General features: G+C 34.8%; 1 protein-coding gene across 1 annotated transcript in view; it reads left to right on the top strand.

Annotated features, from left to right (window-relative positions):
* Positions 1-27,265, top strand: part of SNTG1 (syntrophin gamma 1) — a 379,748-nt gene that overhangs the window by 339,281 nt on the left and 13,202 nt on the right. The window contains exons 15-16 of the mRNA XM_075141888.1: positions 11,229-11,381; positions 17,404-17,496. Of these exons, the coding sequence (XP_074997989.1) occupies positions 11,229-11,381; positions 17,404-17,496 (246 nt within the window). The remainder of the gene's footprint in view (positions 1-11,228; positions 11,382-17,403; positions 17,497-27,265) is intronic.

The raw sequence follows: 27,265 nt of genomic DNA, 5'->3' as shown, positions 1-27,265 counted from the left end.
GTCCCTCGTGCCACAAGGACAGGACTTTACTAAATCTGTCTGAAAGCATTTTTTCTCCTTCTTCCACTCCTTAACTCTGACTAAAATTCTGATGAACTTCACAAGAGCAGTTTTGATTAGAGAGACTTACTACTTTAAGTTTGTCTTTTTAAATAGAAATTTTCCTCAGTTAGAGAGATTTCTCTAAGTTTCTCTTCATGACAGAAGCTGTACAGTGGAGAATATGAACTACCAGATCCTACTGGATACACATTAATATTTCAGTGTTTCAGTATGAGAGAATACTACCACTTCTGGTGACAGTAAAAATATTAAAACACTAAATAAATATTAATGTCTACCCCCAGCAGAGGATTTCACTGATTTAATCGTCAGGAAGGGAATATAGTCCAAACATGTTAAATAAAACTCAGAATTCATCTGCCACTATGGCTAATGTTTTCTTCATAGTTGCCTGCATGTGTGGAGTGTGCTTTCTCCTTTAGCATCCATTCCAAAGGCTCTGACTCTTCTCATGAATGATATAGGAAACTGGGATGCCATTTTCAATTTTTACGGTTCTCTCAGCCTCAAGCACCTAAAAGGCAGAATCTTCTGCAGCTTAATCAGAGATGTCAGAGATTATTATGTGTTTTATAACTAGCAGATTCATATTTATAATAGTCCTCTAGTAAATCACTATTTTGATGTTACTGTATTCTTTTTTTCTTCCCCCCCCCCCCCCGAGATTTCAAGGAAAAGAGAGAGGAGGAGACTTGCCCTAAGCAATGCAATAAGTCATTATTCTTAATGTGATTAGGACCTTCTAAATAATCAGGAAGACCATTGAAATTTGAAGCATAAAAATAGATTTTAAAAAGCTCTCTTGTGAGTGTGTGAAAAACATTTTTATTGACATAAATTCAGCAAAGGAGCACTGATCCCCTAATTCAATATTTACAATTTTAGATAATAAAAAGGTATAAAAAAACCCCAAACCCTGACAATCACATTCATACAGTATCAAAACAATAGTGGATTATAAAAAAAGGTTCTGTAGAAAGTTTTCAAAATATCATGTAAAAATACATATCTCGTAAGTATAAAGCTCTTCATTGTTGAGATTTTTGGTTTGAAATAATAATTTTTGATGTGCAAAGTAGGTAAAGCAGGCTGAATACAAAAATCACATTTTCATTATATTGGATTAAATTATTCATTGTAAAATAACGGCAAACAGCAGTGGGCTATGTTTGGTGTAAAAGGAACATTTATGGAGATGCAAATAACTTAAGACCTGGGGGGTAAATACATAAATAGATAAGAATACGAAGTAATTTATTAAAAATTCAATAGGTCTGTTGATTATAGGGTAGAAGTTCCTTAAGAGAGAGAAAATGCAAGGCACTGAAGAACTCTTTAACCCTAAAAAGAAACAGGTAAAAAGAAAGAGTGAGTAGAAATAAAAGTCAGGCAAGTTCAAATTGGGAAGAAGTTAGAAACTGTAAAAGTTCTGATGATTAATCAGTGGAAGGTACTGGTAAGAGAAGTTGATAGCTTTTGAACCACTTTCTTTTTTTACCACCAGTTTTATTCAAACTGATGCTGGTGGGACAGCGACACTAGCATGTGGATGAAAATCTGTGATCCATGTTAAGTAACTTGTCCGGCAAGACAATCTAATGATACCACTTCTGACATTAAAATGTATCTATGAGTCATTTTCAACAGAATTGGTGGTAGAATTTGTTATGAATAAATATTTCTAATTTATTCTGGAAGAAGCTTGTTTCACCCGATCCTCTATTTTGAGGAGTAAAGCCAAATAATTCCAACGTTAGGATTGGTCAAATCTTCAATACTCCAGAAAAGCAGGTACTTATGTCACTAGTTTCAGAAATGGACAGATGGCCTTGTCCTGTTTGGTACTTCAAAGCTGGCTGAACTGTATATGTCTTTTTGGTACCTCTTCTATTTTTGGTATGCGGTTTTAACATGTGTGTTTTGAGTGTGTATGCATGTGTGTGTGCATGTGTAAGTGTGTATATTTTAACAAGATTTAAGTATCTTTGATAAATTGGTAAATAACTTAAATATTTAAGCAATTTTTCCGTATGGGGAGTAGAAAAAAGTTTGTTAAATTTTTCAGGTAAATTATGAAGAATAATATAAAAGATTGCACTTCTCTGCAAGCAAGTTTGCCGTGTTTGCTTGAGTTACTAATGTTCTTCAGCTTCATCCAAGCATCTCCTTTTAATTGTGAGAAAATGCTTTCTATAGTTCAGTCACCTGCTTTCTATCTTCAATGTGTCATGCAAAAATATTTGGAGATTTACAATAAAAAGTAGACTTTATTCAGCATAAAACAGGAAACCTATTCAGGTGTCAGATCAGCTCTGAGATGAAATGTGAGGATAATTGTGAACAGCAGTCTATGCCAGCAATACGTCAGGATGGTGAATCATCGATGTTTATAGCTGGTATCATTCACATCAGCGCAGCTATAATTTTTTTACTATATTAATCAGGACCAAGTCTCAGAAGACTTGTGTTTCCTTCCTTATTTAGCTGTTAGTGTGTGTAAAATCCTCAAATGCACTTTCCCACTTAAATTTCCTGTAATTTTGTTCTCCATTTCCAGTAAGTCAAGTATGGGAAAAGGATGATATAAAAAGCATGGGGAACTACTGAAAATGTTTATATATTCAGATAAATTTTAAAATTAATGCCAGTAGACACATAAACATATGAATTGAAGGTACAGAACATATTTTGAGGTCTATCATTAATATAATTTGCTCAATGGCTGAGACTTACATCCTGATGTGATTCCACTAAAGTACTTCACACATACTCAAAACTGCTTAGGAGGCATAAGTAATGAATCCCTTTTATGAATAGGTTAATGCTGCATCCAGGGAAAACTAGATTTTCAGCCAGGGTTTATCCAGGTGCCAGTTCTTGGAAAAAGTGCTAAACTATTGAGTGTTTCAATTCTAAACAGTGGAAGTAATTTTCAGGCTTTGGTTTGCCTCCTGTTCTAAATTTAAGAGTATTTAATGTTTCCAAAGAAAAGATCTGTTCCCACTCTAACTAGAATTACAGTTGTCTTATAAGATAAGAAAAACAGTAAAAGTCATAAATGATCTTCATGTCCACTGATATTAAGACCATCATTAAGTTTGCTTCAGTTATACAATAAAAAAAAACTTCTCAGGTGCTAGTATCATTCAGTACTGAAATAGAGGTCCTGATAAGGCCATTGAATTTCCATCACTGGATCCTTATAAGCATGAGCTGGTGTGTAGCTGCTCCTACCTTGCAGAGAGATATGCAGTAAATGACCACATCTCTGGCCTGATCATCTATATTTTCTGTGATTCTGTATGTGATGTCTGTTCATTTTTCTTCAACATGTACATAGTGATACAATCCCTAATCCGTGGTGTGTTAATTTGTATATATTTAATGGGCCCTGTGAGTTAAAGATGTTGATGTTCCTGTAACTGTACAACACCATGTAAGAGTCTTTTTTGAAAGCAAAGAGGAAGTGTTATTAGATGCATGACAACTGCCACTGTATAAAGGCTTGTTAACTTTTTATTTGATTCAGAAAAGGAAGGACAAACAATATTTGAAATGTAAAATTATTAAGTAAGGCTTTTTCTGTTTCTTTTTAACTTTAGAGAGGTTTCTTTTTTATTTTAAAGAAAAAAAAACTTTTTTGACATTTTAAATACAATATTAGGATATTATAGACTGTCACCTTTTGGGGAAAAAACAAGTCAGTTGTGTTGGGCTGGGGCTGCCAATCTCAGAGTCTGATCCTGCTTCCTGGAAAAAATAACAAGATAAGCACACAGAGGAAAAGAAAAAGAATAACAGATACAGAAAATACATGTTTAAATTACTCCTGCAATGTCTCTGTTGGTTAAAGGTATCAGCTTTTCTTTCTTCTAAGAAATTGCTTTTTGCTGCCTGTCTAGTTATGAGACCCACAGTGGTGTTGCAACATCCTTGAAAGGCAAAGCCAAATTCAACTTTTAACATAAGGCAAAAGGAATGATGACAAAGAACAGAAATAAGGCGTGAAATATAAATACTGAATGAGGATACTCAGGAAAGACAAGTATTTGCCTTACATCCCAGATATTCAAGATTTATCCAAAGTTTGAGAAGGTTTCCTTTCATTGACTTAGTCTAATCAGGGCATTTCTCAAGTTTGGAGTGATGCATTATTTCAGTATTTTATCCACTAATATGTTCTGATACATCAATTTGGGTAGATTTTTGTATAGAATTTTTCTCTAATTTATCAATTTTCTCTTATTTTCTGGTCACATTCTTTAATTATTTGAGGTTTTTTCCTGTCTTTCTTTCTGAATATTGCAATAATTAAATTTAGCATAAGACGTTGCCATTTTGTTGCATAAAGAATATAGGACTACAGACTTTCGTGCAACAGTGATCACACTGTATTTTTTCACTGGATCTGTGTCCCATTCCTTATATAAAATAAATCGTTCCTGTCTCAGGGACAACAATTCAAAATTTCCTTTGGTGCATTCTCTTCACAGTGGAGGTCTGCATATTACTAGCTCTCAACAGCCAGAGCCAACACTGAAAACAGAAATATTAATTTCCTAAAAAATTTTTATTTTGTTGTTTTATGATAGGATCTTCTTTTTCATAGGCACTTTTGAATTTTTTTTCGGAGCACTATTAGCAAAATAGTGTAAAATACCATTTTTTACGTATTTGCTGATAAAATTTGCTGACATATTGATATCCAGCACAAATGCTTTCACCATGCTACCCTAACCTATTCTCAGCCTGCCATAATGTACTCAAAACAAGCTGAGTACAGAATTCTGTTGAAAAAAAAAAAAGAAAAAAAAAAAGAGTATACAGTCTTTTATTATAATTTTATAATATATTATAAAAGAGTATGCAATGCTTTTATTATAATGAATAATCAATTTGGTGGGTAATTTTCCAGCCTTTTATTTAATCAGATTTAATTCTTATCCTTCCAATATTTGTGTCCTTCATGAGGAAGACCTTTAAAAGACCTTTTCCTACCTTTAAAACAAATGCATCTGAAGTTGAAAGAAAAAAAAACCCACAAAATTTCACCATGTGAGAATTATAAGGACTTTTCTTCCATATAATTTCTCTGTCCACTTCTGTTTTTGAGTCAGGTGCTTTTTCCTCTTCTTGAAGAAGTACATAGCCTCTGGAAGGAGAAACCCTGTTCGCATTTCCTGTGGCTAGTAGCATAACATCCCCTAACAGCTGGGAAAAGTAGGGAAGGTTCTTCTCTTCCTATACATCATGAGGATGCAGCATGTTCAGAATGAAATCTTCAAATCGGTAACAGCCAAATTTTGCCCACAACATCTAAATTTTTCAATAAGTCGTAACTTGTATTTTTTTTCAAGGGCAGCAAAAGTTTCCTCCCGTCCCTGAAGCAGTCGTTGCTGTTCCAAAGCACGGAGGCGCAGAGCACCCCAAAAAGCAGTTTCAGGGGGTGGTTCTGCTTGTCTGTTTGTTTCTTTGTTTTTAACATGGACAAACCAATTTCATTCCTTTTCCTAATTTATTTCACAGCACTGATTCAGCTGTTTTAACTATAACGTGAAAACAAAAAATATCCTCAGGCAGGCAACTAACATGGAAAAAAAACCCAGCTACAATTATTTAAATTTGAGAAAGTGGTAAACAAGGGGTCAGAATGAAAAGATAGGATCACTCTTTAGCATTGCTATCTATTATCATTATGTTTACTCTTCTGGGATCTGTTCTTAAACTTAATTTCCAGCAAATAATGCCTCAAAGTTTGGAGAGGTACAAAACCTTAATAACTCTCCAAAGAGGTGATCAGCACATTTTTTTAATCTCTGTTTGTAATTACATTAGTCTCTGATTTCTCTTCAGCAGCAAATAACCACCAATGCTTCTCTGGAAAGTCTTAGAATAATTTCTTTCCCAAAAAGATTAGTGTGTTTTATGAAAATTTTGAAAATGGCACATTTTGAAAATAAACACATTTCTGAGTGGAAGTCATTAAGAAATAGGCACAATTATGGCACTGGCTCAGGAGAAACCTTTATTCAGACATCTTGATTCAAATAAGGGTCTTTGAGATTGCATCACCTTTTAATCAGGCAGAATAGGAAATTAATTTTCCTATTCAGGCAGAATGGGAAAGTAATTTGACCTTACTGCTGTACCTAATAGGTTACAGGGAATGAACATTTCTATTTCTCTCAAGCAATCAGACAGATCTTTCTAATGGAAATTTAATTGAAACTAAAATTTATCCTGTTGTTACAATTATTTTTCCCCTCGAGAAAACATATTTTCATAAAATTTGGACATTGAAAAATACTCTGTCCAGTTTTAGTTTAGCTGGCATTCTGTGTTTATTTAAATGCCTATATATACACATGGAATTTCAACATTTTTCTTATGTTTTTTAACATTAAAATTCAGAAAGGTCCAAATAAGATGAGATGTGAGGCTCCAGGGAGACCTTATTGCAGCCTTTCAGTGCTTAAAGGGGGCTTATACGAAAGATGGGGACAGACTTTTTAGCAGGGCCTGTTGCAACAGGACAAGGGAGAATGGTTTTAAACTAAAAGAGGGTAGATTTAGACTAGATAGAAGGAAGAAATTTTTTACAATTAGGGTGGTGAAACACTGAACAGGTTGCCCAGAGAGGTGGTAGATGCCCCATCCCTGGAAACATTCAAGGTCAGGGTGGATGGGGCTCTGAGCAACCTGATCTAGTTGAAGATGTTCCTGCCCACAGCAGGGGGGTTAGACTAGATGACCTTTAAAGGTCCTTTCAACCAAAACTATTATATGATTCTATGTTTCTATGTACAAACATGGGCATGCCTGCATGGGTTGTTTTTCCTTTATTACTTGATTAATGAGGATATGTTGGAGAAGCAGTGTCTTTTTTTCACTCTGGAGTGAATCTGTTCCCTGCTGCCTGTAAATGCTATTAGAACCATCTCCATAGCAACTAATGGTGATGCTCAAGAAGAGTGTTCCCAAAGTTTCACATAAAGAAGTAGATCATTAGAATCCCTTAGAAAGAAGGATGTATGTTTATATAGATGGAGCTGATAAGTGAAAGGAGACGTAAACAGTAAAGTAATCAGGGCACTGATGCCAGCATGTGTAAAGGCATAATGTGATTATTATTTACAGTTGCCTTGGAGTTATTGCACTCTTGAATTGATGGGAGAATGCTTTTTATTTTCAGAGAATTTATGTGCTAGGTTTGAATCTCGGTTATGATAGGACAGATGTGTTTTTGCAGGACTGTCTAAACTAGTCAACAAAGAAAACAGGTTTTGTTTGTTTTCTCATCTGTTATTATTAAGAATTATTATAATTAATATCACAAACATGAATATTTACCTCATATTAACAGCTGAAATAAAATTATCTCAGAAGTCAAGGTCTGTTTTTTCTGTTTAGGTATACAACTCTGATTAGGAGGTTTTGAACATCTTACATAAATTGTTCATGCCAAAAACTGCTCGCTAATGTCACTAATATTTACAGTTCCATTGCCAAATTACTCTGTATATTACATATAACTTTACAGGTAAACCAGACTTCCAGACAGTTCTTGAGCACCTCCTGGGTAAAAATCATGTCATGAGCGTGAAACTGGTAGACTTAGCTTTGTTTTCTATTGCACAGACTTTTGTAGAATACAACAACTCAACTCGCACTGACTACAGTAAAAGTTGAGGGTCTCTTGTATCTTAGCGGATTTGAATAATAGCCAAAATATGAGTATTTAATGCATTCATCATACATAAAATGAAAAGACACAAGTAATCGAAAAGGAGCAGTGCTGCTTCTGGAGAGGGCAGTCTTTCAAAAGAGAAAAGATTACCTCTGCAGAAGAGAAGGTGATGTCACTACTTAGTGATAAAGAAGCATTCTGCCTTAATTTGAAAGGACCTGCCTAATGAGCCATGCTTGGTTCCCTTAGACAAATTTATTACTCTCACTTAACATGGACATCATTATTAATTATGCAAGCAGGAGTCATACCACCCTGTCAGCAGAGGTGCTGGATTACCCTGAATCTGGGTGTAAGCCAAGGACTTTCCTCACAGCCCATCCTTCAGCAGGACTACTTTCCTTCCAGTAAGGAATTAGCATACTGTTACAAGTTTTGTGACTGTTCCTCTTCAGAGAATTAATTCAGATTGAGAACATCAGGGGGAAATGGTACAGCTAATTATTAACAATATGAAAGAGTTCTTAAAAAATCAACATGAAATTGGCTCGTGTCCATCATTGACTAGTAAGTGATTATAAAAATACAGGGTCATAGCAGATTCTTAAATGGGTAGAATGACATTTTATATTTTAGCTGAAATAATCATTTGGTAAAAGTTAATTAATGAAGATTCCTGCTTAGTCCAGACCTGGTTTTGAGACTCCTGACAAGTTTATCTTAAATTTGCAGAGACTTTTGGACAATTCTCAGCTGGATTCCTAAGAAAAAAATTTACTTTAAATTCCTATCTTTACAAGGACATTTGGATAGCTATCTTTTAGCTTTGCCTACATATTTTTTCCTGCAATTATCCATTGTACAAATGGAAACATGGTTAGATTTATAAATTTGGAATACAGATTTCACTTTTTAAATGCCTGAGAACAAATGAAAAACTAAAGATCTTGCAACAAAAAAGAGCAGGAGCAGTACTAAAGGGAGGGTTGCACCAAGTTATTTTTACAAATAGAATGAAATACCACTAAGAAGGAAGGGAATACCTCATATGTATGGTATTTTTTTTTAAACTGAAGTACAATATTTAAATGTATTTTTCTTGAACTTTTCTTACCTTGGACTTAACCATAGACATGGATATCAAAATCACAAGTGCGTACATTAGAACTAGTCAAAAAATGAAATTATTTTTTGTGGAAAATTATTATTTTGTGGAAATGTTGAATTTTGTTTTCATTCCAAATAAGAACTTCACAAAATGTAAATTCCAATAATAAAGGAGTACATTATGTGTGTTGTTAGTCACAATATGATGTAGTAGTTGAAATATTCTAAATCTTTTATATGTAAACCACTGAGGGGAAATGCTACCTAGTATTGATTAGATCTTTTCTAAATCAAAGAATGTTCTTATTTTCATATATAAAAACATCGATTAATATTGTAGATCCCATTTAGCTCTTCTTTCTTTTTTCATCCTCTAGGTTTGATCAATGCTTAGTAAAATCTAGTAAAATTATTGCTAGCAATGTTGATAATAAAATACACAAGCTTTTATTTAATCACTTCAAAGACTTTTCTGAGATTTTTGTATTTTTCAAACACATTTTAACAGAGATCAACCTCAGCAAAACTTTTAACATTTCATTTTTCATAGTCTACACGAGAACTCATCCCTTTTTCATAGCCAGCATATTCTTCTCAATAGGAAAAAAACCTGTAAGAATGGGAGAGTCTAACAATGTAGTTTAAAAGCATCAAACCTTAACTGTGCCCAGCTAAATAGAGATATGCGTTCTGGAACCGAGCAATTTCTTCAAAAAAAAAGTATTTGTCATAGCACATAAGCTATTATTTAGCTACTTGTAACTAGTTCAACTACACAGCCCTCTGAACACTTGGAAAAAAATCTGTGAGAATATTAAATTTTTTGGAAATGCTGTTTTTAAGATCTAACAGCCTATGTTCATTCTGATTTTTCCATCCATGACTTAACGCTATTGAGCTACTAAGCTTAGGCCTTGAAGGAAGTAAGGAAGGAGATTGTTCCACAGTGACTAGTCATTTTAAAATCTGAGCAACTTGGTTTTGTCATGGTGATTGCAAAGAGAGGGTATGTTGCCTCCGTAGCTGATTCTTCTAGAAACTGTAAAGCAGTTTTGAACCAGGAGCATTCATGAATGCACTGGTTTTCTTGAGCAGGTCTGTCACATGTCTACTGAATGAAAAGAAAGAGGAAAATAGTCCTTACTCTACCATTGCCTTACTCTACTTACCTGCCTGAGAGTAATAGTTTCATACAGATTCCTGTTTTATATATTTCCATTCTTGGTCAGCTTTAGGTTCCTGGTTTTCTGCCCCACAGAGAGCTGGCTTGAACAATGTAAAGTGCTCCTCCAGCTTGTATCAGCTGGTTATGGTCCCTTTGGTCTATTCAAGTTGTGTATAACCAGAAGGCAATATGGTCCTGTGAGTCTCCTTTGCTGATCTCAGCTGTGCCCTCTGCTATGGGGTAGCATTGTAAAATTGCACCCAAGCTACATATACCCAAATTTCCAGATGTATTTGTGAGGACATCTGGTGAGCTTGTGGCTTGTGACAGCTGCTTTGCCATAGTAGGCACAAAATTAATTAAAACTGTTTCTGCAAGTGTATTTTTCACAAAGACAAATTGCATGCCAGAATTTTAGCATAAAGCATCCTGTATTAAAAAAAAAACAACGTTGAAAAACATTTTAGTGATGGATTTCCTGATTAACTTGGTTATTCTTTGATTTAGTGCCAATTACAAATGCTAGCAATCATTAAATATTATATATTTATAAGCTGCTATCCATTGTGTGGTGGTGTGTTGAAAGTAAAGCCAAAAGTAACTACCTCCTCCAGGTCCAAAGCCAGCAACTTAACCACTGGCAGCTGCTATAGTCTCTACTGGCAGTATGCAGCTATAGACAAATTTTATGTTGGATTTTGTAAGCCACCAGAAATATGAACTTGTTTTGTCTAGCCTCTATAGGGAAAATAGGACAGATGGACTTTTGATACTGCTTAAATAAATCTCTTGCTTCCTTTGGCCAGCCTTCCAGAGTAGGATGGGTGAGTCAAATAGGTCAGAGAAGCTGATATTTGTGTTCTTCTCATGTGAATAGAAAATGGACACCTGTTATAGAATTTACCTAATTTAAAAATATATAGCTGATAACATTTTTGAGAAGTGATTTGTTAAAATATTGGAAGTTACGCCAGATATGCTATGTTGTTCTGTACCATTCTGAATGTAGGTGTCCTATGTAAAACTCATTGAAATGTCAATGTTTAGACCAAAACCCTAATTTTCAGTTCCTCAGCTTTCAGTAGTTACTACAGTGTTATATAATTAAAAATACCATTCAAAAATGCTAGGTTTGAGGCATAGATGTTTGCAATTAAAAATATTAATTGATGTATGCCAGATTACATAACTTCAGGTTTTCATCAGGACAGTGATCTACTGGACCGGCGGAAACATTGCTTCAGTGTCCAGTCTGAATCTGGAGAAGATCTTTACTTTTCTGTGGAACTAGAGTCTGACCTAACACTATGGGAAAAAGCCTTCCAAACAGCAACTTTTTTAGAAGTTGAACGGATACAGGTGAGAAGAACTGCCCTGATGATTACCTTTTGGTACATTAACAAATTAGGTTTATATGAAATAATGTTGCAATTTCAGAAATTCTCTGACCTCCTGCAGCTCTCAAATTTTTACTGGTTTATGTATGTAATTGCATAAAAAACCCTTTTGGTGTTCCCAAACAGCTTGCAATCTAACATTCAGAAGAGATCATCTCAAATACAATCTTTGAGTTATTATGACTAGGTGATACATACTTGTTAACTGAAGTTCATGGACAGAAGAGGAAAAACAATCTATAGATCAAGGACAAAAACAGCTGTTTAGATATTCTTACACACTGTCTTACATGCTACTTTATTTGTTATTGGATAACATAAGAGAACCTTGCAGGAATTAAATTGTCCTTGTAATAATCAGGAATGAGAGTACACTGAGTGAGGGTACTTACTGGATGCAAGCAAGAACAAAATTGTACCTCAGATACATTATTCTTTTTTCACACATTTTCTGTTTCTTGTGTATTTACTCAATTGTCAGATGACAGAGCAGAGATGGGTGACATTCAGGTACAGATTACTAGTGAATTTTTATAGCAAAATTACATATCAGTGTGTTTAAAGATAATTCTGGTTTTTGGATGACCAAAAAGTCATGGTTTTTTGATTTAAAATAGGAGAAAAAAAATACCCACCACAATAATAATTCACCTAATCCTAGTTGTTATATTGATGTTCTAATCATAAAAAATACATGTGGTTGGAACAGCTTTAGTTGGTGTTGCCATGAATTATTCTGTATACACACCTACAAAAGTAATATTAGCATATTATCCTGTGCAAGTATTGGCTAAGGCTCACTTTCCCTGCACTCATTTTCTGCGTCCTCCTGGGAATGCAAACACTGACAATTTTTTATTTAGACAAATTGTTAGTTAGTTCTATATTAGCCCTCTTCTGACCTATAAACCAACACATGCAGATGGACTGAATTAGTGTATACTAATGATGATCCATTTTGCAAAAACTACACTGCTGTCAGTTTTAAGGCATCTTACCTTTGTTTGAGGAGGCGTTGAAGAAGGTTCAACTTTTATCTTTAAGTGCATGCACTCTGCTACCTTTTACAGGAGCTATTCTTACCTTTTGAACTCTGATTGTCCTGCTGAAAAATGTAAGTGTAGTTTTTCTGTATAAAAATTGCAACAATATATATCCTCCGCTACTAAATATTTGAGATGCTTTGTCTTTCTCATACAGCTGACTGCAACATTGTTTGTAGAAGCACTACTATGCCATCAGTAAAAGAGTATATGGCAATTTTCTTGAAGAACTTTTAGCCCAGAAGCCACTTCATATTTGTTGTTCTCTAAAATTTATTCATACTGTAGCATCCCTAGTTTAGATTTTTCTCTTGGGTTTTAGAATTATATTTATTCAAAATTGCTTTCATGTTTCCTAAAAAGTATTTCCCTAATAATTTTAACCTCAGATTAATCTTAACCTTTCCACCTTTCTTTTCTCTCTACTGGTCTTCACAGTAGCAATTATGAACTCAAAGTTATAATTTCCTGAGATTGATTTGAAATTCGTGCAGGTGGACAAACAGGCTTCTCGTGATAGATTATTATCGTGGAACTCACACTTATGATTTTTTTTCTTTATTTTCTTGCCTCTCTTTCTATATCTCAGTTTGGAAAAAAATGAGGATATTAATTTTTAATATAACTGGTCTTGGCCTCCTCATTTTTCTTTCAGCAATTCATTACTGCTTTCATCCACCAATTTGCAGATTCAGATAAAATCTGGTTTGACTAAGTAGTGGTATAATTTGTCTCCAACAAGTTCTTTCATTGCTCTGTGAGAAAAAAGGTGACAGGTTCAAAATCAAGGTACCAACTGTACATTTTTACTAAAATTGTGCTTTATGCAGTCATATTCATATGAATATTCATATTTGATGTGAACGATAATCCAGCTGTGTGCAGGTTTGTCTTACTATGAAATCATATAATTTTGAAAATATAACTGCAGTTTAAAACTGCCAGTTAAAATTATCCAAATGTGTTGTGTACTATTCCATAATCATATAAATAATAACAGAGTTACTCAATGAGTATAAATTGGCATTAACCTCCATGACAGATTACTCAGGGCCCTATTCTGACATAACTCTAAAGAATACATCACAAACTGAAATATTTAAAAAATGCCTTACTATAAATATGTAATAAATTCTGTTTAAGCTTAGTTCATAGCTTCTGCCAGAGGTATATCTGAAACAAAAAGTAGGCTTTTTTTTTTTTTTTTTTTTTTTTAAGGAAATAAATATATTAGAGGAGAGAGAGTAAAGCTGATAATTGTTTAGCAATAATGTGGTACGATATAGTGGTGCCATTGTGGTGTGTTACAGTCACTCTTTAGTTAGTTTTCTTTAGAGTGCTAAGAGATGCCAATTCATTTTCATAATTACTTATTAAAAGAAAAAAAAAATTGTTGAAATGGAGATCCTTTTTCCTTACTCTCTCACAGCATTGTTATGTGAAGAATCTGAGACTACCGTAGTTTGCATAATGATGTGCAATTATATATGATTGTCAGGTTCCCTTTGTGTTCCCGCTACTTTATGCTAAAATTTTCACCACTTCCATCCTGATTTTTTTTCTTGCTGTCCTTCTTGTTTGTATTGTAGTTGTTTGTTCTCTAATATAAGGATTATTGTGTAAACTGCTTTGTGTTACAGTACTTTAATGTTTGTCTCCATTGAAGTTGAATCTGAGCTTGAAAGTCTGAATTAAATCTTGGTTTCCCTTAGCTTCAGAGGTAACTTACACTAGGTTTACAATGTATCATTCTTTCCATAATTTAAACTGTGTGTACTGAGGGAGTAGAATCTAAGGAACAACTTTGGGTTGTCTCCTTCAGCTCCTGTCTGACCCGCTGAATTATTCATAAACCCAATTATTCATAAACCCAAGACAACAAGAAATGAGTGCTGAAATATCTTCTGCTTCTTTTGGGAGGAGGATGCTTCAATTCTGATATGGTTTTAATGAGCTCTATCTGAGAAATCACTAACCAAAGACAAACATCCACAGTATATATATTAATAGTCACTTTTAATTATTTAAAGTGTTTCTTAAATGTATAAAAAAATTTAAATTATCAAGTTTCCTGGGAAGAACTTCTGCATTTTTGTTTTCTTCAAATGTCTGAATTAAAAGACACGTTAAAGAAAATAAAGATGAGAAAAATCTTAACAGAGTTAACGAGTGTCTGAAAGTTCACATTCCTACTCTGACCTGTGACCAGAATCATGTGCAAGTGCATACAACACATGCATAAAGCCAGGGACATTCTTCCCCAAAGAAACTAAAATCTCGCTGTCCAGAGATCCTTTTGTTACTCTCACATTTTTGCTTCTCTGAATTGTGTTGAACATCATGGAATGCATGGTCCAAGGGCATAGACTGGCCTTACGTGTAAGTAAAGAATAAGTAAAGAATCAGCTACTACTGGTGGTCTGCACCTTACAATGCAGTTTCTTCCTAACAATAACCACATTGAGCTGAACTAGATGATATTTCTCTACAAACTGTGCACTGCCTTTTGTAAAGAACCTTCAGTCTCGCAAGCAGGTTGCTTTTTCAGTGCAGCATTGAACCAAGACTGGTATGTCCTGTTTCTCATAAATCTTAACTTCTCAGCGAGGCTAATTAGCCCAGGCACGGTGCTGTGCTTAAGCAGAGGTAGCTGTGCCAGCTCAGTGTGGTGCTGCAATGCGCATTGTAGGTTGACCTCTGGTGTTGAGGTGGGAGGTCAGATGAGTTAGATGGCAATACATATATTAAATCTGACATACTGTCTCCTTGCCAAATTTTAACTCTCAGTAAAAGCTCTATGTCTGTTCTAGATATCTTGGAGGTCTACAAATAAAAATGTAGTTTGCATCTTGTAGGAAGTTAGCAAGGTAATTCTACAAAACTGTACATTTTTTGCTTTGCATGCAAAACCTGAACATTTTTGCATATGTGAATTCATTAAGTAGTAAGTCACTGTGAAATACATTACTTTACACTCTTTTCTTCTACTAATGAGATGTTGCCAAAGGCAATATCCTCTCCTTTTCTAACAGCAGTGATTTACTATCAAAGTTTACATATTCATAGGAGTTTTATGGTGTAGCTGCTCCAAAAAAAAGCCACTTTTATTTGCTAATATAAACACAAATACCATATGACTGCAACACCATAGAGCTGAATCATTGATTTTGTAATTAAAAATTTTGGGGTTTTATGCATTAAGAATTATAATGACCAAGTGCACCTCTATACTATATGAATACAGATTTTATACACGTAGTGAAGTACATAAAGTTCTTAAAGTGTTGGAAGCTACAAGAATAGACTAGTCGCTGCTTTCCACCTCAACAGCAGCAGTAGGAAACCTTTCATTTACTGACAGACAGTTATAACTTTTAAACACCTTTGGTGAATCACACAGTAACATATGATTTACTGTTACTCAGCAATAACGCAAAATCATCTTGTAAGGCATGTGTCATGGATTGTTTTTAATTCTGAGTTATAGATGGCCATGCTTTGTCTATAGACTGACTTAAATGCTGCCCCATTGATAACTAACAGAGTGTCCTTCGTCTTCAGAGGTCGGTATCACTGTGTTTGAAACCTGGATTCTAGAGCTCCAAGATGTGTGCACAAAGATCAACCAACAACTGTTTGTATGTAGTTGAAACCTGACTTGATCAATGAAAGCAATTCACTCAAATATTTCAGTTCCAGAAGAGAAATCTATACTGAAGTGTAAGAAAGTAAAATTTAAAATAACCAAAGAATCGATATAGCTATGAACTTTTCCTTCATTACAATGTCTATTTCCACTCTTAAAAGGTGTTAATGAACCTTTCAGCTTCTTGTGTTCTGGGGAACACTATTTAGAATCCAAAGAGCCTACGCAAGGAATATATAAGTAAAGGCATGTGATTTATCCTTGATAATCAAAATGCCAAAAATAATAATATATACTTTTGTAACACTGATAATTTAGTAACTTACATTATCCCCATGTTTACAATTTATATTTTGGTTCTTTGATACATTATAGATCATGGAAGTCTTTGTTCCCATGTCATATATTTAGTGGCTACAGCAACATCTGAAGAATATAACTATATTTCATTTAATCTGGAGGGTAAAATTTCTATAAAATAAGAATGGTTTCTTTAAAGAACTTACATCAGATTTGGAAATGTTTGTGGGGTTTCTTAACATATTTTATGATGAAAAATACAAGTTTGTCATTTTGTACCTGAAGCCAGCCTTCAGGCACAACAATAGTTTTGATCCTGAAAACAACACTAATAGATATCTCACAGCATGTATTGAGGTGTGATGTCATGGAAATAAATAGATGCATAGATTTAAAAATCATAGAATGAGAAAGTCTTTCAGGATTTCAAGGTTTCTCATAGAAACCTTTGAGATATATTGGTGCACTAGCTGAACCAAAAAAGGTGTTTCATATAATTATGTCAATTTCTATATGGTATGAAATACTATCTTTTTCACTGAGATTTAGGACAACACAAAAACACAATAAACAGCATACCAAAGAGATATTTTACAAACGCATTTATTTTTTCTTAAAAAGCTAAAAGGAATATATGAATATTAGAGGAAGTTACTGGGTACCAAAACAAATAAGAGAGTTTGAAAATAATGAAACTTCCTTTTTAGCAGTTGATATTGGTAAACTACTGAGGCAATTCTGATTCTGATTTATTTTTTCCCTAATGGAAGCAAAGCCTCTTTTTACAATACTTAGAAAACTTCATCACTGATATAAAACCTTTGATTTGAAATACACTGGCAATAAATTGACCTATTTACACACAAATGACTTATTTCTGATAATAATTTTGAGATATATAAACATTAGAATAAAGACACAGAAATACTGGTCCTAGAAAGAATTTGAAGAAATATGTTCTGTAGTAATTACCTTCTCTGATTTTTCTTTCACAGTGCAAGACGTATGCCTGTGTTTTGGAGAGTCATCTTATGGGACTTACCATCGACTTTAGCATGGGCTTTGTCTGTTTTGATGCTGCCACAAAGGTAAAGTTCTAAGACTTGTTTCCATCACATTATTATTATTCCTCATTATTTCTTATATTTTGGGAAAATGTACTTCTTTTGTTATCGCAAGAGATCATCTCTTGTCAAATCTCTTGTGCTTTAGTTAAACTCGGGGGATTTTTAAACGATGTGAGAAGTTCTATTCTGTTATGTACTTGTTATTGAAAAGTCAATACCAATATCAATCTGAAACAAACATCAAGTCTTCATTCTTTAATTTCACATGAAAGCCCAGGCTGATTCAGTTTGATGTTTCTTTTGCTGGTGCATCCTTGGTTTTGAGAGGAAATAATCTTTTTGGTTTCAAGCTGATCTGTGAGCTTTGAAAAGAACCTGCCTTTCTCTTCTCCTGTTTCATGGGTGGGAGTGTGTGTTATTACAGCAATTCTCAGTTTATGTTTTAGATATTTTTGGTCAGGTGTCCGTAAAAAGAGAAATCAGCCATGGTCTGTATGTCTCATGCTTTTCCCATCAGCCTTAAAAAAGCTCAGTACAACTGATGAAATAGTTTGCTATATAAAGTGAATAATACAGCATCAATTTCCAGATTATATTAATGCAAGTCCAAATCTCAGTAAAATCATTGAGAGCCTACATATGTTTGCATTTGCACTAATTGCTAACAAGTACTAAAATGTAAGCAGGCTTTATTGCTACTACTTGACACTGCTGGTATGGGAGAATGTGAAATATTTTTTCCTGAGTTCTACTTCTCTTCAACACTTGTTTTCCTTTGAGATGCTGCAGCATTGTCACCAGCAATTGCTGAAAATGCCCTTTTCTCTCCAGAATATGCCCCTACCCTCTATCTTAAGTCAACCCTTCCCATCACATTGCTCCACTAATCAGAACCCTTTTATTCTTCCCACTCCATTCTACTGTTTGTTTGCACAAGGTGTGGTGAATTTGAAATTCAAATACTTGTGTATACATATTTCTTTTTGTTAAGCAAATAGTGTTGTATGATTCACCAGTGAAATACATGACTCTTAACTTAGGAGATATTACACAAAAAATCAGTGCAACAGAATTAAAATGCAGCAGCTCAGAAAAAAATGTGTAGGTTTCCCCCTACCCTCCAATAATATTATAGCAATGCTTTTGTATAAAGGTAATTTGCATCTCCTTCAAAGCTCTTGCACATCTCTCATTCTCAAAAGACTTCAGACTCTTTCAAAGCCATTATCTGCAGCACAAGCATACACCAAATTTCAGATAGCGAAGTACAAGCACAACTGCCTTCATACATGTTACCATCGCTGAGGGGTGTGATACCCTTTTGGTACATCCTTAGAACATATACAGCAGATTTCCAGATACAGAAAAAAGTTCTAGTAGAGATATAACTTCACTGTCTTGCTTTCTCAAATAAGTCATTGTGCCTTTCCAGTTGTAAAAAATTTATGGAGACATCATCTTGGTGAACAATATTACTTATAAAACAGATTCTTCTTTGCCCTCACAAATAGATTTTCTTTTTTCTTTCATAGCAAAGAGCAGAAAAATATTTCAATTATTAAAATTGACTACTGAAACACTAAGGCAATCATTAACATTGCCAGCAGATTTGCATTCAGCTCTTCTCTCCTCTTCCTGCTGCCCCATGTTGCCTACCAAGTCACATAAGTAGTACTAAAAATACATGATAAACTCCAACACTAAAACAAGTGCAGCAAAAAGTTAGCATCTAACTTTCATTCCAAGCCAAAAGAGTCCTGACTGGATAGATTGGGAACCTATTCAAACTAAATCCACACTGCATAACCAAGTAGCAGAAGATCCACAATGCAAGACCACTGGAGTGGAGCTTTGATGACTTGATGACAACCAGAAGAAAGCCAAGAAGAACTTTCCATCTTCCAGGTCTCCCAAGCTTGAGAAGGCCCATAAAGCATTGTAAGAGTATGAGGCAATTTTACTTTTTCCTCTCCCCTTCATCTGTAAAGCCATGAAACCACGGAATGACCCTGTTCCTTCTGGAGTGGCATCTAGCCTCAGCATCCAGAAAGTTCTGAAATTTTAAGCCAAGCATTAACCACAGCTGACTGTCTGGGGATCTTGAGGGTCTAAATACTGAAGAAAGAGGACACATTTACAGAATCTGAAAGAGGATTCATCAAAGTGTGAAAGGGTAGCAGATGTGTGAAGGGATTTCCTTCAGGAAAGGAAGGACTTCATAGGCATTATGTGGACAGAACAGACAAGTGTAGAATTCCTCATGAACTGGAGGAAAGACATTTTTATTGCAGTGAATAGACTGTAGTTGTAACTAGAGAAAGTGTTGCATCACTTTTTCATTTTGCATGATCTGCAATTGACATACTGTGCTGCTCCTCCTCCTTCTCTCCTGCCAGCCTTGCAGTGGGTAGCAGCCCACAAAACATTTATGGGACACAGACCAGCCTTAGAAATCTCTCCATTGGTACCACTTGTTCACCACACTTACAAACAGGCTGTAGGGAGGAGCAAGGGGCTCCTGCTGATCTGTCAAATCTATCACCAATCCCCTACTGTGTCACTCTGGTCCTCCAAACTCCTGACTCCACCCAGGAGCTGCATTCTGTGGCAGAACTGATTCCCCTTCTTTTCTCCAGGCTGAAGAACATCAAGTCTCTCAGCCTTTCTTCACAGGACAGGTGTTCCATACTTCTGACCATTTTGTGGTCCTACTCTGGACCTGATCTAACAGATCCATGTCTTTCTTGTACATGTTCACTTCTATTATGTTGCCACTACTCATACCAAATTCAACCACTCTTTTTTGGGTAAAGCTTAACTCGAAGCCATGTTCTAGAGACTTCAGAGTTCAATGTCAGATAATTCATTCAATCCATCTCTCACTTCTCCCAGAATAACACTGGAGATGCAAAATCTTTTAATGAATTCAAAGGGGGTCTGGGACAAGTACTTGGAGGACAGATATAATGAATATAATTAAATATTTTTTTTTATTATTTATTTATGACATTTTCATGTTTCCCAGAACACAAAGCTCAAGTAGTAGTTTCTGAGGACACCTGAGAAGTCCTGTCTTATATTTTGTTGCAGTGGGGTCTTCGGTAAATCTTCAGGCAATTTCTATTTTATACTTAACACTGTGCTCATGGTATTTTAAGTTTTCTTTCTTAATCACTACTAAATTGACTCTGAACTATTTTTAATAGTGAATAATAACTAATAAACTGAAGTAAAGCCAAGTTCTTCAACTCATTATTTTAATAGTTGTTCAGCTATTCCAATATTCAAGTTATTTAAGCAATGAAACAATATTTAATTTTTTTTCCCTCTCACATTTCAAATTAATAGATTTTTTTTTTCCAACATGCCTGACAAATTGCAGTCAAAATTTCACCGATGTTCTAAAACGCAAACTCATTACCAATGCTTATGAATGAGTTTATAGAGGGTAATGACTCTCATTATGCTTATGGTTTGCAGACAAAAGCTGTACAACCCTGCGTGGTTTGTTTCCTTGTTTACTGTCATTTAATCTTTATATAATACTTAACTATGTAAGTCGAAATTAGTGGTTAAAAACTGTCATTTGTGCTAAATGTATTTCAAGTCAAAAACATCATAGTTTGATAAAAATATTGTTTCTATGTCTGCACAGACCTATGATAAATATGAGTACACAAAGTATTAAACTGAGTTCTTCAGGACAAATCTGTACTGTGATGTGATTATATCAGCACTGGCATAAATCATAGCTGGTTTTGCTGCATATCCCCTGCTTTCTCTTACTCATTTTCTGACTGATAGCTCGTAGAGCCAACAGCAGTTTATCATTTAGAGCATTTTGTATGTTGCTTTATAACAAACCATTGTGATTGCCTGAAAGGAAAACGAACAGTTTTTAAGACTGCCTAGTTAAATCAGATTCTTCCAACATTTCAAAAAATAATTTCTTAATTCAGCTAAACAGTTTGTAAACTACCAAATGTAATTACGGACAAAAAAGAATTTATTTCCCTGCACATTAAAAAGTAGTAACATGTATACTTGTGCTCTTGTTCTTCTGTAGCTCTCTCTAGAGCCAAAGCTCCAATGCAAGATGCCATCTTTTTTTTCCTATTAACGATGTATAGTTTGAAAGAGAACTGCAACATATAGGCCAAGCAGACACTGGCAAATATTTGAGTATGATTAATTTCTATGATATAGTCCTTCATTTGCAGTAGTGATATACCTGGAGTGAAAAGGCCACCTGCCTCCTGTGTTGGCATACATGGAAGTTTAAATCTGATCATTAGTGAGTGTCCCCACAGCACTTCTTCCACTGGAGACTTCTTAAAAAAATGTCCACCAGCTTTAATGCAATTTCATTTGCATTCTTTGAAATACAGGATGACAAATAACATCCTTTTACTGAACTTCCCTCTTTCTTCCTTGCTGGTATTCTACTGAAAGTGAATTTAATTAATCTTTCTGAATACCATTTAGATATTCTCCTTTCTCTTGGCTGCTTAATCAAGTTTTCCAGATTCCGTTTAGTCACTCCTTGCACTACAAGATGTCTTAGTATACAACATCTACTCCAGATATAAATTTTCTTTTGAGATGTTTTAGATGTTAAATGTTACTTTTTTTTTAAATTATGAAAATTCTAAAAATATGCAAAAAGTTCTGTTGCAGGTGTTAGAATTTATAACCAAATTTTACCATAGGTCATTTTTGCAGCATTGTGTATCAATGTCTACTGGGGAAAACATTTTGCCCAAGTCCTGCAGAATTACAGCACATCAACTTAGGTCCTACATTTGTCTAACATTAGCTAGTATATAGGCATCAATGTTTTAATGAGCAAATATAACTCTTTTGTGGACAATTTAAGTTAGGGATGAACATACACAGATCTTATGATAAGCATTTATAAATAAGGTTTTGCAGCCAGTGTTGCCACCTTAAGAATTAAAGATGGAGACTGATAGATTAAAAAGCATAGCAAGACGTGTACAGAAGTTCATCTAACTACTATTCTGAAAGTGTATAAATGTATAAAACTACTTACTCAAGTGGCATTCAATAACTTATTTTTAACATGCTTCTAACTCTACTCTTCAAGTGTATGGGTGTATATACATAGACATATGTATGTTTTCTATGTTTCTCTTTATTTCTCTTTATACTAACATATTCATCAAAATTGTTTTCTATAATGTGCATATTTGCATCATAGCTTGTACAAATAATATATTTATGTGTTTGTGTGAGTGTACATTGCAGTATACCTACCTGTACAAAGTGCTATGTCTGTACTCCATCACATTTACTGCTGATTAAAGCAGCAGTCGAAAATATATATTTGTCAGAAGAGAAAAAAATCATCCTTTATAGGACCAAAAATAAATTAAAATGCTGCTGAATTATATGGTGATGCTAGAACAAAGTAACAAAAGGCTCCATAATAGCTCTCAAGGTGCATATCAACAAAGATCAATGTACCTGTCATCTGTTCCCTTGCAGACACCTTGTGCACTTCATCAAAAAAGAGAATACACTGTAAACAATAAATAGTATTGCAAATATCTTTAATTTGTTTTTCATACCAAAAGGCTCCTAAATAACACAGGACAGAATTTCTCTTAATTTCTTTAGGAACAAACTCCATGTTTTCTAATGATACATACCTCAAGGTCTGTCTCTTCATGCAGCTAGTACACATACAGCATATTGAAATAAAACAGCATGTAAAAAACCCCTTGATATCCAAAGTTCAGTAATAGAGAAGGCAGAAAGAAACCAGGCTCACTTCAAGGTGGAGATTTAATAATGGAACTTTTGTGAACAAATATTTATTCCATGCTTAGAAATTGAAATGCTGAACAAATAGCTACTATAACTTTAATATAAGCTGTCAAGCATGGTTCATACAGTCTTATGTACTGTGGCCAGAAACAAACAAATGTTGGTAGGTCATCCATCAGTACTAAGCAAATAAACTGTAGTCTTTTAACATTCGATGTAGCTTCAGTAATGGACAAGAACAGGTTTTATTAGGGCTGACTTTTTTGTTTTTCTCCTTTGTCTCATTTTTGTTCTTTATCCTCTGTGTCCTCCCCTGTCTTTCCCTTTACAGTTATAAGGCCACAGCAGTTGACAAAGGAAATTGCCTTGGACCATAATTCTTTTGTAGTAAGACACTCTCCAGAGATCGGTAACACAGTAGAACTGAACATGAACAAGATCTTAATCCTACTCAGTTCCTTACTGCTGTTGTCAGTATGGACAAAGTGTCACTTTGCAAGAATGCAATCTTTCTCAATTAGGTATGAGACAAACAGCCAAATTAAGGTGTATTGCAGGTGCCCGAAGACCCAATTACTTTTATTCTTGAAAAGAAGGACCTACAAGGCATCTGCTCTTGATTTAGTTAGACTTTTAGGAGTATCACTTATTTTAGTCAGATGACAAATAACGTTAGCTTGAAAGGTGTCCATTGAAGTTTAGCATAATTCTGTAATATATATAGTATAAAAAATTGCCTTAAAAAGCTAAACAGAAGAATGATTTAATTGGTCAGAGTATCAAGAAAAAAGGAGGCAGTGTTAGAAAAGTACAGCTACAGCTTTTTGAAGATGTGATGGAAAAGACAACAAAGGGATTTGCTGAAACTAGTATTTGAAAAGTGACCTCTGACATCCTTTCCTTAATAAAGATGGTTTCTTTATTTACTCCACCATTTACAGGTGGTCTGAGATGTAGCTGTCTAATCATTGTAAAACACTGACAGACTCTTTCAGGTTTTTTCCAAGCATCCTACTGAGGGACAAACTTCGTTTGCTATTACGTAATAAAACCTGTATGATTCGTGTCAATGAAAAGTATAGAGAAAACCTGTATTTGGTGATGTGCACTGGCAGGTGAAATGATGCCGTTGCAATATGTAGTGGAATCACTAATTCACAAGATCGTTAAGTGTAAATGGTCTTTTTGCAAGAATAGAATTGGCCCACAGTGGATAATCCAATATAGAAGAGGGAAGACTGTTTAATAATAAATTGAAGGTAGTTCATCAGTGAAGCCATAGAACACAAATTAATTCTGTTGTGGTTGGAGATTCTCATGTTGACAAAATACAGCTTTTCTTTCCTAATGTCAATGCAAAATGCCCTGTATATCCTTGCTAAATCATATAGATATCACAGAGCCATGGACTAGTCAGATACCCATATTTCTATGCATATTTCTTAGAGTATGGTAAGTAAAATAGGAAACCCTATTTATTCTGGGTTTGTCTGGTAATCCAGTCTCCTTTTAGGGTAAATCAATCTCCTTGACCCAAAACAAAACAAAAACCCTAACCAACGCTCCCGATCATACCCTAAATGAAGATAATGATGATGCATTCCCACTTTTCTGATACCATTATCTAGATGGGAAGTGATTTTGTTTGATGACATCTCACCAAAATTGTACATAGTTTAGTCCAGGATTCTGAAATTATGGGAATGAGTAGCAAACTGACACATGATATGAATGTGAAAATATTTTCTAAGGTCCCTTACAGAATATGTGTTGGTTGCAATTTGTGCTTTAAAAGGAATTGCCATCTGGTCCACCTGTGAAATCTATTTTAGGGTAAACAAAAATTTACTGCTTCCTGAAAATGCTCTATATAGTCCTGTAAAATATTCTCAGTGATGGAAGTTACGCACAGTTACTGAGGATTATACAAGGAAAGCACTTGAGGAGAACAGGCTGCTTTTATTAACTAAAAGAAGCCCTATCAGAACGTATTATAGAGTGTTGAGCTCAGTAACACTGCACCTTCAAACCAGTAAGTACTTCTGCTTATATTTTATAATTCATAAAAACTGATTTAGGAATAATTTATATGACACACGTTTAGTTTTTTGGCAATTTGTGAAAAAGCCAACATGTTTTAGAAATGTACTTATAGCTTAGAAGTCAATCTATACAGTATACATACCTTTGTACAAAATTATATCAACCTATGTTAACTCTCTAAGGCAAGTATTCAGCAAATGGTTCTGAGGAACTATGATATTCAAAAACATGAAAAAATCATTCACTTGCCTTTGACAATGGTATAGATCAGTATTCCCAAGGGTGCCTATTCCTAATGCAGAAGAATTAACCTTTAAAATTAGAATTCAGAACAGTCACCACAGCGAGCAGTGTGACACTGAAGTCAGCCCATAGGAACATGAAAGATAACAACATGTGAAACTCTCTCTCATATGTTTATGTCACTGCTGTAGCTACACATCTCTGTGAAACTGGGTGCTTAGGTGCGTAGGTCTTGCTTCTCCTTTCTACTTTGACACTATGAGGTAGTCATTGAAAAAGGATAGATCTGGTCCTTGTTCACTGCTTATGCATTTTGCAGTAATGAAAATGAAAAGAAAAAAAACCCACCCAGAACATACGAAACCAGAAGAGGAAGTAACCCAGGGATCCCCAAGATACTGTATTTTAAGAGAGTGCTCTGACTGCTTGTCAGAGCATTCTGCATCATCTTCTACATCTGCTACGCATGCAAAACATGCAGTTCTGGCTACACAGGGCAGCACTTCAGCTTCTTTGGTAAGAGTCAAGGAATTAAATGGGTCTTCCTGAGCATATGCTTAACTAATTCACCCAATTTTAGCTATCTAGTATTTGGACATCTAGTTTAAGCTAGTTACACTTCTAATGTAGTGTGGTACTTTGAGGTGTAGACACATTCAGAGTGTATCAATCAGAGTAAACCAGTATTCAACCCAGTTCAAACCAGGATGAAGGAACTGTTATTCAGAAATTCTCTAGAATAAAAAAAGTAGCCAGGATGACTAGTTTGAATGTTTGAAATGCTTTGTATTCCTGACTTAATAACTTAAAACTCACAACATTTCTCCACTCTTATTTTTGCAAAAAACAACCCTCCTTCATGTGGACATCTTTGGGAAAAAATGTGTGCAATTTGTTGAAGATCACTCAAAAGAAATAGATAGTTCATTCTTTTGGAAAACATTTCATGCATTGTCAATGGCATTTTTATTCCTTACACTTTAGATGAAGAGTGTTTAATGTCTCTGTGAAGTATGCTGTTGAACTGTCAGTTCTAGGAACTTGTTTAGATATCCTGATGGAAGAAGTGCAGTCTTCTTGGGATTAGTCTCAAGAAGGATTTCATCCCCTCCGTGCTATAGACCTGATTTTGCAATGTACTTAAGTAAGAGCCATTGCTAAGTAGGGCTCTCCAAAAGTGATGTTATGCATAAACTGAAGTGTGTTCTTGAATCATGCCTGTTGTTTGGTGTGACTGTCATTCTCTTTTCTCCCACTCTGGGAATGAATCGAGTGGCAAAACTGCATGGGAAATGCCGAAGTACTGCAGTTCTGTACATCCTTCATCTTCACTTGAATTTAATCTGATTGGGAATAAGGCCAGGTACCCTGGGATTTTGCCTGCCCATCTAAGGGTCCTTTTTCCTGGCCTCCCCATACATCATCAGAGAAGAGAAAGATGATAGCTCATTTCTTTGTTGTTCTCCTGAGATAAAGAGACCATCAATGCCCTTTACATTTCTCATCTAGGAAATGACATGCTTAAATAGATTTGCTGTTCCTGCAGAAAGGCAATGGTCTTAATCTTCAGATAAGATTTGTTGAGTTACATAGGTCTGTAAAAAGAGGAGTTTACAATGTAGGTGGGAAGTATGGCCGCCCGAATGGTATACTGGGTTGTTTTGTTTTGTTTTTTTTTTTTTTTTAGCTCACTATCTACAGGACATAAGTAAAC

This window comes from Calonectris borealis, chromosome 2, assembly GCF_964195595.1.
Source record: "Calonectris borealis chromosome 2, bCalBor7.hap1.2, whole genome shotgun sequence".
Taxonomy (NCBI): domain Eukaryota; kingdom Metazoa; phylum Chordata; class Aves; order Procellariiformes; family Procellariidae; genus Calonectris; species Calonectris borealis.
Note: the sequence above shows the minus strand (reverse complement) of the source record. Positions and strands in the feature narration are given on the sequence as shown.